Here is a 12583-nt window from a genome sequence, read left to right as displayed (position 1 = left end):
AAAAAAAAAGTTAAAAAATCAATAAAAATAAAAATGCCCCTTAAGCTATTAGACAAATTTTAATGCTCCGAATTGTGCTTGCGGTGTGTATAAACAAATCTACAATCAACCCACATTTGGAAAAGAAGTCCTCTGGAAAGAATTAGTGTTCTATTACACAGCACACAGGCTCCATAAACCCGAATATTGGCTGCTAATTGGCTCGGCAGAAGTTTCATTCAGAGGTAGTCCAGCGATAAGCTTATCCCACCAAATCAGACTCTGGTTACGAGGACTTGACTGTTCTGGGCAGTGGAGAGAGAATCCTTAGTACACAATGAAGGGCTGTTTAAAGTGGGCCAGAGGATCCTGTGGAATAATTCAGAGAAGCCAGGACGTTTCCCTGTGGATTCCACTGGGCTTTGGGGCATTCCCTCAGTGCTGGGGAAGGTCTTTCTGGGGAGAAGGGCTTCCTGTGGCGCTTGTAAAGAAGTGCGCTTGTCCCGTGGTCCTGTGCTGTCTGGCCTTGGTGGTCAGATTTTTAAAGGAGGCGCCATTCTAGTGGACGATTAGGTATCAGTGGCTGTGTTCTGCTCTGCTAAGTCTTGAACTGCACTGAATTATTCACCACTTCAGTCGAATGAGGAAAACCATCTGAATTATTTATGTTTCAACAGAAGTAGTCCCCACCTTAGTACAAATGGGGTCTCCTCTTTCTCAGGGAAGACCGGGCCACCTGTCATTCAAGGGACAGTGGAAGTTCTCACTGCTTTAAGACAAGACCTACAGAACAGTGGCCGGACTGACTCAGAACTTTGGAAGAGTTGCGAGGTATCTCATTTTGCTTTCTTTGGTGGTGGTGGTGGTGGGGGTGTCTTGAAAAGATTTCTGTTTCCATGGGACTCTACTGAACGGTTAGAAATCTGTGTCTAGAAAACCGTGATACTTAATTAACCTTAGGGCTAAAGTCAAATGACTAAGCGTGTTAACCAGGCACCGATACTGAAGGAACAAGAGAAAGAAAACATGGAAGATGGTGGCCTCAATAGATAGACTGGAATATTCCCTGTGAACCGGTCTTTGTTCCCAGCACCCCCCCCCCCCATTGTTACAATTGTTTTGGGTTTCCGTCTTCTGAGTAACTTCTACAGTTGTCCGTAGTCTTCTTGGCTTCAGATACTCTGAACGCTCTGATTATAAACACATTCTTCCGCATGCTGTGTTGAGCTGTCTGCTTTTCACGGTAGCGATTTCTTTGGTTAAATGGTGATGGAAATTTAGTTTTTATGAACATCACATAGTTGAAGTTTGGTGTGGAAGCTGGTGGTGATGTGCCCTCCTTCGTCCTGCAAAGACCAAGAAGGGGAGCAAGAGGAAAAACAAATAGAAATGAACTTGATAGATTGACATCTAAGAGGATACTCACAAGATTTGGAGAATATTAGTCTTTGTATGGCCTTTTCTCTCTCTCTCTCTTTTTTTTTTTTTTGAGACAAGGTCTCATTATGTAGCTCTGGCTGGCCTGGAGCTCACTGTGTATATATACCAGGCTGGCTTCGAACCCATAGAGATCTCTCAGAGATTGACTGTGTCTCCCAAGTGCTGGGACTGAAAATGTGAGCTACCAGGCCAGGCCTCTATTTTTTCCTGCTTTTAAAGACTAAGTTAAAGGTTGAAATGCTTTATAGAAATGCAAACATGATGGGCTGGTGAGATGGCTCAGCGGGTAAGAGCACCCGACTGTTCTTCCGAAGGTCCTGAGCTCAAATCCCAGCAACCACATGGTGGCTCACAACCATCCGTAATGAGATCTGATGTGTGTCTGAAGACAGCTACAGTGTACTTACATATAACAAATAAATAAATATTTAAAAAAAAAAGAAATGCAAACATGATTATCAAATTCTAAGCAGTAGATGGTTTTGCTTCCTATTAATTGCACTTTTTAGAACCAAAACTTGTGTTTTTAGACTATAAATGGAAATAACGATCTCCTGGTTTGAGAATTCAGTAGCAGCCATACCCCATATGTAATCTCTATGAGGCTTATGCATTTAAAATGGACCGTTGCTATACACTAAAAGAATGAGCCCCTCAGGTTATTTTTGGAGGGGGAGGGGTGGTGGTGGTTTGAAGTAGGTCGCACCCTGGGACCCTGAATGGTCTCAGAAGGCTGGGCCTCCTTGTGGAGCCCAGCCTGGCCTTCTGCAGTTCATCTGCAGTTCATGGCACTCACGCCTTAGCCTCCCGAGTACTGAGGTTTCAGGCTTGAGCTTCTGTAATTGGCAGCTTTTCAGTTTTCTCACCCAACAACCACTGAGCTAATGGGGAAGACCTCTAAGATGACCTTGTGCTAGGATGCTGTTAAAAGACAGAGGATGGCCTGGTCTGGGGAGGTAGTTCAGTGGCGTGGGGCATGCTTAGCATGCAGGAGCCCCGGGGTTCTAATTCAGCATCTGGGAAAGCGGGTTCCACTCATTAGCTTGTGACCAGAACCATAGAAATAAGAACATGAGCAACTACCACAGCACAGCTTATTTCTGGCACTTGTGTTTGACTAGGAATTATTACTTTAAGACTTTGAATCAACACGTGAAGTCAGAGGCAGACGGTATTTGTGAGTCTAATGTATTGATTGAAGAAAACAATCTTTGCAGATGATCTCCTGGAGCCTGCTGATTCAGGGCTCATGGCCTGACCCCGAGCTCTCGTTTGCAGCCTCAGCCTCCTCCAGGCAGAGCGGGGAAAGTCTGAGGAGGAGGAGGCCTGGCTAGAGTTTTGTGAGCCTGTCTCTGCACACGTCTCTTCAGTGATGTAACATTTTGGCTGTGTTTACTGAACGCCCACCTGATCAGTAAGCGGTTAGCTACTCAGTGAAGAACTGCGCAGAGCAGTGCTTTAGGATCAGGAGGTCAGGTGTTTCGCAAGCCTGAGTCTGGTGGTTTCCCTCTGGACTCTCTGGTTCTCACCTCCCTTTTGGAATAGAAAGATTGTTTTATTCTTGTCACTCAAAAGAGACTAATCTACTTCGCTGGAAACAAAACCTTCCTTATTCTGAGCCGGCAGACTGACACTTTCCATAGTTGGCTTTAGCTAGATCTTTTTAGCATTTTACCCCTTGGATTACATATACAATAATAACAGTTATAGGATGAAAATAATAAGTGTTTACAACTGATTGTCTCTTTGCTGGGTAGTGTGCTAGAGATTTTGCTTGTAACATGGAAACTTACTAGACCTGGAGACTTATTTCTGTAGCTTTTAAAGTAAAAGCAGTTCCTACTGAAGTGAAATTCACAGATAAAATAGCCTATCTGTACTAAACTTAGCATAGGTGGCAGTGCACACTTTCAGTCCCTTTAATTGAGAGGCAGAGACAGACAGATTTCTATGAGTTCAAGGCTGGCCTGGATCACATAGCAAGTTCCAAGACAACCAGGGCTACCTAGTGAGACCTTGTTTCAAAACAACCCCAAAAAAGTATGGGTAGTAGGATGCTAGTTTATCATTCACCGTGGCCTAATTTCAGTCTGCAGCAGTGCACACACACACACACACACACACACACACACACACACCTGCCTAAATGTGATTTAAAGGAAATAGAAGTTGCTTGGTTGCTTACAGCAATGAGTATTACAATATGTAAGTGTCACATCCGTGTTCCTTGTAGGTCTGTGAAGTTCTCTGGCATTTCTACAGTCTGTATACTATACTCACCGTGAGGGTTGCAGCTCCCAAAGGATTCTAGTATTGATGCCCGTGACTGAGATAGAGTGACGTCGTTTTCTGAGCTAGTAACTGGGTCCATTTCTGAAACAGACCGAAGTTTGTTTGGAGCAATATGCGCCAAACTGCACAAGTGATTATTATTATTATTTTTTTTTTCTGATATAAAAGGAACACAAGGCAAGAGAGAGATATGCTTGGGATGGTGGGAGGAGATGGTTTGCGATCGGGAGGATGCTGGGGTGGAGCCGTCCAGGTAGAGGGCAGGGTGCTTCCAGAGCTGGGAAGTGGAAGGCAGTTCTGCTTGCTCAGAGGCTAAGAAGAGGCTGGTAGATGGTGAGGTGGCTGTACAGAGGGGGTGTGAAGTCAGGAGGAAGGGAGCAGCCAGGCCATACAAGGTAGTGATAGGGTGGGGAGGCTGGAAGGCTGCAAACAGCAACACTGCTCTTCAGCGGCTCCTCATCAATACTGCATGCAGGCTATTGGCTCCGCAGGTACCAGACACAGGAGGGGATTCGTCCTTCTGGAGAATGTGTACCCTCGAGGGAAGTGCTTCCTGCTCTTAGGAGTCAGGAGGGATGGTGATCTAAACGTGGGCACTGAAAGGAAGCAGAGGCCCAGTACACTGGGCTCCGGAGAATCAGCCTTCCGTTGTTTGCACTTGGAGCTCTGCGGGATTTGGAACGTGGAAGCGTTTACCTATTTTATTTCTATTTTGGGATGTGAGATCCTTCTGGGTACATTTCCATCCTGAAGGAAGCCATGGGCTTCTGTGAGAGGAAAGGATGAGGAACTGAAGATAAATGTAGAGACATGAGAAGCTCTCTTTGATCCCTAGCATCCACAGGAAAGCCGCTAGGGGAGTGGTTCCTGTAGTCCTAGTGCTTCCGAGGGACAGCGGGGACTCCTAGGCAAGTCTCAGGTCCCAGTAGAGATCCTGTCGCAAAAATCAGGTAGGCTGCCGACTGCTGGTGGCGGCGGCCTTTAACTCCAGCACTCAGAAGGCAGAGGCAGGCAGATCTCTATGAATTTGAGGCCAGCCTGGTCTACAGAGTGAGTTCCAGAATAGCCAGGGCTACACAGAGAAACCTTGTCTTGAAAAAACAAAAACAAAACAAGGTGGGTAGCTCCTGAGAAATGACACTTAGAGCTTTACCTCTGTCTGGTTTCCATACATGTGCATACGTGCATGAGTGCATACACACATATGTGTACATATATACATGCATATATGCATATATACATGCAGCTATCAGGTCTTTTCTCCATGTATAGTCCAGGCCAGTTTCAACATCCTCCTGCCTCAACTTGCTGAGTCCTGGAACTATAGGTATGTACTGTTGTACCTGGTACTGTCTAGTCCATTATTAGTGAGAAGTAAAAGGACTGATGAGATGGCTCAGCAGGTAAGGATGCTGGCCTCCAGGCCTGACGACCTGAGGTCACTCCCTGGGCACCACATTGAAAGGAAAGAACCACCTTCCACAAGATGACCTCTGACTTGCACTTGTTTACCTTGGCATAGTCCTTGTGCTTGGCACATTCGAGTGCTTGTGTGCATGCATGCATGCATAATAAATTATTAAAAGTATATAAGAACAGAGCTGGAGAGACAGTTCAGTGGCTAAGCGCACAGGCTGATTTCCAGAGTATAATTCATAGCACCTACGTGGCGGCTCATTAGCTGAAACTCCAGCTAGGGCATCTTCTGGCCTCCAGAGTACCAGGCAACAACAGAAGACAATTGAAAGTTCTGTTTGAAAAATAAGGCAAAGAAAAAAAAGAAAACTAAGGCAGACTTTCAGATTTCCCCAGATTGCAGGTTACGTTTAAAAAGATTCTTTAATCCCTGCTTTTAATAGTGTTGCACTAAATATATAAATTGGCCTATAAATTTTGTATTTAAACAAAAAAAGTGGTTTTGCTAGGCTTGGTACCTGTAATCCCAGAATTTGGGGGCGCTAAGGCCAGGAGGATTGCTTTGAGTTTGGGCCCAGCCTGGGTTGTGTGGCGGGTTTCAGACCAGCCTGGGTTGTGTGGCGGGTTTCAGGCCAGCCTGGGTTGTGTGGCGGGTTTCAGGCCAGCCTGGGTTGTGTGGTGGGTTTCAGGCCAGCCTGGGCAACAGAGTGTTCCTCACTAGAGCATTTTTCTTGCGACATCTTAGGTTGAATTACGCTCAGTGAAGATTCTTTACAATTTCTTAGGCCAGGTGGTTGCAGCTCTTCAGTGTGGTTGAGCAACATTGCCAGGAGCAGATTGTCGCCCAGCAGGAGCAGTTCCATAGGCAGATCCAGGTGAGTCGTCCTGACCTGGGGTGCTTTTTATCTGTGAGATTTGCCATCAAAAGAGTGTGTGCATTAACTTTTCTTATGAAGACATCACACTTAGAGTAGTAGCATATTTTGAAGCATGGCCTTTTCTTACCATTGAAAATACAAATGTATAATGTACTTTTCTTTACCCTCTTTGTTCTCAGCGAATACAGGAGGAGATCCGGAAGTTAGTGAAATTGCGGCTCAGCAATGCTTCCTGGCCTTCGTGCAGCAGCAGCAGCAGCTCGGTGAGCGAGCAGGTGTCTGCAGAAACCCAAATGGGCTTCTTTTCTGAAAACAGTGAGAGAAATGAGTCTGTTGTCAGTTACCCAGCATCCAAGGAACCCGAGACACAGCCAGCATCGTCCACATCCCACCCAGACTGCAATGCGGACAGCAGCTCAGTGAGTAGTGGCTACGGCACCTTCTGCATCCTGGACATGAACAAGGCTAAGGAGCCCAATGAGCCCTTGGAGCCCGAGGCAGCTTCACAGGGGCAGCAGCCAGCCTCTGTGGTGCAGGCACATGCCCCTGCAGGGGGCGCAGCAGCCATAAACTTCTTCACACAGACCCCAGAAGAGCTTTGTGCCTCTCTAAAGGAAGACATCTCCACTTTTCCTGGGGAATTTGAACGGAATTTTCTTGGTGAAAACAAGATCTCTGAAGTATACAGTGGGAAAGCAAATAGGTAAGTGGATTTCTCTGCTCTTTGGAAGGTTTTACTCATTTATTAGTGGCATTGAAAGTGTAATAGCCGGGCGTGGTGGCGCACGCCTGTAATCCCAGCACTTGGGAGGGAAAGGCAGGCGGATTTCTGAGTTCGAGGCCAGCCTGGTCTACAGAGTGAGTTCCAGGACAGCCAGGGCTACACAGAGAAACCCTGTCTCGAAAACAAACCAACAGACAAAAAACCCAAAAAAACAAAAAAATAAACAAACAAAAAGAAAGTGTAATAAATAATGTTCTTTTTATTTGGTTCACAATAGAATGAGATGTATTTGGATACAAATCAGGTTTACCATTAAAATCTGACTCTTACGTGTTATATGTGGAGAACTGAAATAAAACAAGCCCTTCTAACCTCTACAGGCACTAGACATACACGTTGTACACAGACATACGTGTAGGCAAAATGTTCATATATAGAAGTCTTTCACTTTTTTCTTTTTTTTAAAAGATTTATTTATTTATTTTGTGTGTGTGAGTACACTGTCGCTGTCTTCAGACACCCCAGAAGAGAGCATCAGATCCCATTACAGATGGTTGTGAGCCACCATGTGGGTGCTGGGAATTGAACTCAGGTCCTTTGGAAGAGCAGGCAGTGCTCTTAACTGCTGAGCCATCTCTCCAGCTCCAATAAAAATAAATCTTTTTTTTTTTTAAAGATCTTTTAATTTATTATCATACATAAGTATACCGTAGCTGTCTTCAGAGGGCGTCAGATCTCATTATGGGTGGTTGTGAGCCACCATGTGGTTGCTGAAAAATTAACCTTTTTTTTTTTTTTTTTTAAAAAAAGAAAGATATTTAGGAAAACCAATAAAACATTTTTATTTCATTGTTTTGAGTCAGGGTCTCTATATAGCCTTGGCTGTCCCACAACATGCTGCGTAGACCAGTTTGGCCTCAAACCTGCAGAGTTCTGCTGAGTGCTGGAACACATGGGGTGCACCACCGCCTCGACCCCCTTTGACCAGCATTAAAACAGAGCCCTGTCCACTGAAGCACTAGGTAGTGCGCTGACCTCTCGAGATAAAGGGTGGCCTTTGAGGGAAGTAATTTTATGTTTTCTCTGTTTAAGCGGTAAGTCTGTAACATCCTGGGCACAGAGGCTGAAGCAGAACCAGCCAAAGCAGGCTCATACAGAGGACGACTGCTCCAGACATAAGCCAGGGAGCAAGCTGAACCGCAAGCCTCCAGCTGAAACAGTAGGTGACAGGGACCTCTTCTGGCACGCCTCGGCTCCTGTTGGTCCCACTGAGATCGCTGTGGTTTTGCTCGTTTGTTTATTTACGTTTTCTTTAAAAAGACTTCCTTGATTCTGAGTGTGTGAGTATTTGCTTGCCTGCATGCATGTGTACTGAATGCATGCAGTGCTGCTGGAGGCCAGAAGGGGGGCATCGGACCTGGTGGAGTAACCCTGGTTGTAAGCTGCCAGGGTTGTGACAGAATAGGTGGTGCTCTTAGCTGCTGAGCTACTGTTCTTCCTTGAGCTTCTTTTTAGTCTCAGGATTGTCTGTCATTTGCTGTAAATTGAGCCTCTTTAGTAGGCTGGAAATAAGAGCTGATGCAGGACAGAATTGTACAAAAATGAAGGAGAGATGGGTAAGGGGGGGGCTTCTCTTCCAGAGGGCCTGAGTTCAATTCTCAGTACCCAGTAACAAGTATGGCAGTCTGTACTGCAGGCGCAGGGATCTGATGCCCTCGTCTGGCCTCCCAGGGGACCACACCCACACGCATAGGTATACATGAAGGTAAAACATATACATACATACAGTTAAAAGATTTGTAGAACGTTTATTTCTCTGTGTTAAATGTTTGCATTTAGCAAGAAAGTGATCAAAGAAGGAGTGATCACTAGAAATCAAAGCACACTGACTGAGAGTGTGCTCGGTGGTGGGACATTTGTCTGCTGTGCGCAGGAGCCCCTGGGACTGTTCCCTAGCGTCACTACACACGGCCACACACACCTTCAGGTAGTATATATTATTAGTATGTTGCAACAAGTAGTATTGTGTGTGCCTGTACTGTCTTTAAAATTGTGAAAATTTGGATAATCATGATTTTATAATTTGAGGTCCAAGTTTGTAGATAATAGATTAATTGTTTTCCTTGGGGCTAAGTTTGCTAAGTTTGGGATTGAGGTAGAATGTCCCCATGCTTCGCAGGAATACATGTTTACACTCTATGTGGAGCTTTTGCTAACACGGCAACTCTGTTCATTAAAGGGCCACGGACAGAAAGTTCCAGTATGTGTGTGTTCCTGCCATGGCCCCCACTGTCATGGGGCAGCATATTTCTTAGGGTCATACTTGGAGGGTCTAAAATCAGGTCTTTGTATAAGCTGAGCATGGTTCATTATCCGAGGAAAAAATATGAATTAAAGGGTTGTAAGAGTTCCTTAGTTTTTAAATTTGTTTGTGTTTATCAATTTCCTCGCTCTTTATTCCGATGTGGGTGTGCATGTTAAGCCTGCTTGTGGAGGTCAGTGGACAGTGTATGAGAGTCAGGCGCTGGAGATTGAACTCAGGCTGATAGGCAAGCCAGCGCGTGCCTGTATCCCCCACCAGCGAGCACATGTACCCCTCCACACCTAGCCTTCTCCCTGTTCTTACCCTCAGCCTTTTTATTTTTTTAAAAAGATTTATTTATTTATTAATTATATGTAAGTACACTGTAGCTGTCTTCAGACACACCAGAAGAAGGCATCAGGTCTCATTACAGATGGTTGTGAGCCATCATGTGGTTGAACTCCAGACCTTTGGAAGAGCAGTCAGTGCTCTTAACTGCTGAGCCATCTCACCAGCCCTACCCTCAGCCTTTTAAAACTTTGTTTTTATTTGTATTTTTTTTTTTGAGGCAGGGTCTCTCTCTATAGCCCTGGCTGTCCTGGAACTCACTCTGTAGACCAGGCTGGCCTCGAACTCAGAAATCCGCCTGCCTCTGCCTCCCAAGTGCAGGGATTAAAGGTGTGCGCCACCATGCCCGGCTTTTAAAGAAGCTGCTTCTTTTGCTCTTAGTAGTGACCTTCCACCCCCCTCCACCTGCTTTTGGAGGTAGACTCTCATCCTGTAATCCAGGTGGCCTTGAGCTCATGCTAATCCTCCTGCCTCAGTGTCTCAGGAAGATTACAGAAGTGAGCTTCCTACTCATGGGACCCCAGTTGGTGTTGAAGAGGAAGGAGGGGAAGACTTCTGAAGCCCCAGTAACCTGTGGTGGGTACTGTGTGCTAAGTCCCAGCAAGCCTGTGGTGGGTACTGTTTGCTAAGTCCCAGCAAGCCTGTGGTGGGTACTGTGTGTTAAGTCCCACATGAACTTTCTGCAGTTGCAGTCTGGAAAGGCTCATCACGCTCTGGGGATGGGTCTCTTATTCCCAACTCTTTTGCCATCAATAGTGGGCTATCATTTTGGGGACAATAGTCTGAAACGAATTGTAGATTGGGGCAGAAAATTGCTATTTTTTTTTGTAGCCGTTTGGCATGAAGGGAATGCGTTCTCCTTCCTATACAGTAGTTCCTTCTGTTTTATAAAACTTAGTGCTGTCTTACCCCCACCCCAGAGACAGGGTCTCCCACGTAGGTCAAGCTGCCTTTGCCTTCTGAGTTCTAGGGACCCATGGGTATGTAAGCCCCGTACCATGCCTACCCCCATTTTCTGTGTGGGTACATGCTGAGTGTCTGTCTACTGCCACACCTTCACCCTGAGACTTTTCTGCTCTGGTTGGTGGTTTTACTCCTGGGGGAGTCAGCAGGATCTTGGCGACAACTGTGGTTGTGACTCACGCTGTAGTTGATGTTGCCTCGTGGTTCCCAGACCTCGCTGCAAGTTGGAGTCATCTGTGCTTTAAAAGTGTTCTCAGACTGGCTGCTTCTGCCTGCTAGCAGGGGTGGGGCTGCCTGCAGAGGAGCATTATATTCGTGGACATCAGGGTGTGAGGGTCTCTAAGAGGACCCTGGGTGGATTAGTGGGGTGGCAAGAGCAGGAGCCTTTGCCTGGCCACTCTCCATCAGGGCAGCTGTGAATCAGGCCAGCAGCCGCCACCCTCCACTGCTGTCCCTCCCCCCCATCCCCAGGCAAGGCTAATTCTTCCTCATTTAGCATCAGATCATTTGGGGAAATCAATTTTCTAATGTGTCACTGAACTTTTAAGGGATTTTGAGGTGGTATTGGCAGGTGATAGAGGAACTGCGCGACCAGTGCATTTCTTTGTTGTGGAATTCTGGATTCATAGAAGTGGAAAAGTCTTTCCCGAGCTTTTTTCTCTGTTCCTAGTGTCTTCGGTTTCTTTCCACAGAAGGGACTGCTTATCAGAATTGTCCCCTGATGGGCTTTTCCTTTTGCACAGCGCTGGTTTATTCTTGGAATAGCTACTTTGAAGTCGATCATGACTTTGTGAATTGTGTGGTGCAAGCGGTCTCCAGGGCCAAGTTGTTCTTTATTTCTTTAGCCCTTTGTTTCCATTTCATGGGCTGAAGGACTCAGGTCTTTAGACGACGCTCATCAGTAGGTCCTTGAGCTGGGCCCAGGGCAACAGCTCTGCCTAAGAGGACTTAGGTTTAGAAGGCTTTGTTGAAGTGGACTTGAACTTTCAAGTGGCCTTTTCTTCAGTGGATGGCCTTTCACAGCCAGCATTGGGAATGGCAGTGTTCTAGTGCACAGTGTATTTACTCCTGTCCCGAGGCTTGAACCTCAGCAGCAGGATGAGATCTAACTATTTCACTTGGGAGTGTTTGACTTGGTTCCTGATAGTCCCTTTCCCAGTTGGAAGAGTCACAAGTTCTAAGAAACAGATGGTGACTTAGCAATTTGTGCCTTCATAGAAGGAGGTAGAGCGGTTCCCTTGCAGCAGACTTGCGAGTAGCGTGTTCCTTCTAATAAAGCACTAATAAAGTATTCCCTTCGGAGGGGGAAGATGAGGAGTCCCCAGAAGTCAGGAGAGCTGGGAGTGGGAGCACATGCCTTTAATCCCAGCACTCAGGCAGGTACAGGCACATGGGTCTCTGTAAGTTTGAAGCCTGCCTGGTCTATAGAACAAGTTCTAGGACAGCCAGGGCTGACACTGAGAAACACTGTCTTGGAAACCCACCACCCCCCCAAAAAAAAATAATTAAGAAAAGAAGAAGAAAATGTCCCTGTCATGCATCTCTGTTTGAGACAGCTTTCTTTTTCTCTGTAGTGGTGAGCATGAAATTTGACAAAGGTCTTTTGGCAGCAAGTGTTCCACTGTCTTATACCCGTTCTCAGAAAATAGAGTAAGGAGTAGTGATGTGCAGGTTTTGTTTCTTTAAAAAAAAAATCTTTATATATTTTTTTTAATTTGTGCTCATGTGCATACGTGCCTGTACCCGAAGGCCCCTACAGAGGCCAGAAGATGGCGTTGGATCCCTGAAACTGGAGGAGTTACAGGTGGTTGTGAGCCCTCTGATGTGAGTCAGTGAGGACTGTGACAGAACTAGGATCCTGTGCAAGAGAAGTACCTGTGCTCTTAACTCCTCACCCGCTGCGCCTCTTCAACACCTGGGTTTGGTTTTTAATCAGCATAGATAATAAGCACTTTTAGCCTTTGCTGGGATTTGTATTTGAGAAGCAAGAGGCTGAGAGCCTGAAGGTATAGACCTGAGATCCTAGCATTTAGGGACTAGAGGGCAGGGTGATCCAGAATAGCAAGCCAGCTTGGACTACAGAGTTCACTCTGGACCAGCCTGGGCTATATAATAGCAAGCCAGCTTGGCCTGCAGAGTTCACTCTGGACCAGCCTGGGCTATATAATAGCAAGCCAGCTTGGCCTGCAGAGTTCACTCCGGACCAGCCTGGGCTATATAATAGCAAGCCAGCTTGGCCTG

The 12583-nt window shown here is 46.1% G+C and overlaps 1 protein-coding gene across 3 annotated transcripts in view; it reads left to right on the top strand.

The window, feature by feature from the left end:
- Positions 1–12583, top strand: part of Mphosph9 (M-phase phosphoprotein 9) — a 71929-nt gene that overhangs the window by 7815 nt on the left and 51531 nt on the right. For 2 of the 3 annotated variants that reach the window (XM_021186757.2, XM_029533849.1), the window contains 4 exons: positions 701–810; positions 5913–6002; positions 6185–6708; positions 7822–7948. In XM_021186757.2, the coding sequence (XP_021042416.1) occupies positions 6299–6708; positions 7822–7948 (537 nt within the window). In that variant the 5' untranslated portion in view covers positions 701–810; positions 5913–6002; positions 6185–6298. Of the gene's footprint in view, positions 1–656; positions 811–5912; positions 6003–6184; positions 6709–7821; positions 7949–12583 lie in introns of all 3 variants that reach the window. The other variant, XM_021186755.2, reaches the window with a different exon arrangement.

This window comes from Mus pahari, chromosome 23 (genome assembly GCF_900095145.1).
Source record: "Mus pahari chromosome 23, PAHARI_EIJ_v1.1, whole genome shotgun sequence".
Classification (NCBI taxonomy): domain Eukaryota; kingdom Metazoa; phylum Chordata; class Mammalia; order Rodentia; family Muridae; genus Mus; species Mus pahari.
Note: the sequence above shows the minus strand (reverse complement) of the source record. Positions and strands in the feature narration are given on the sequence as shown.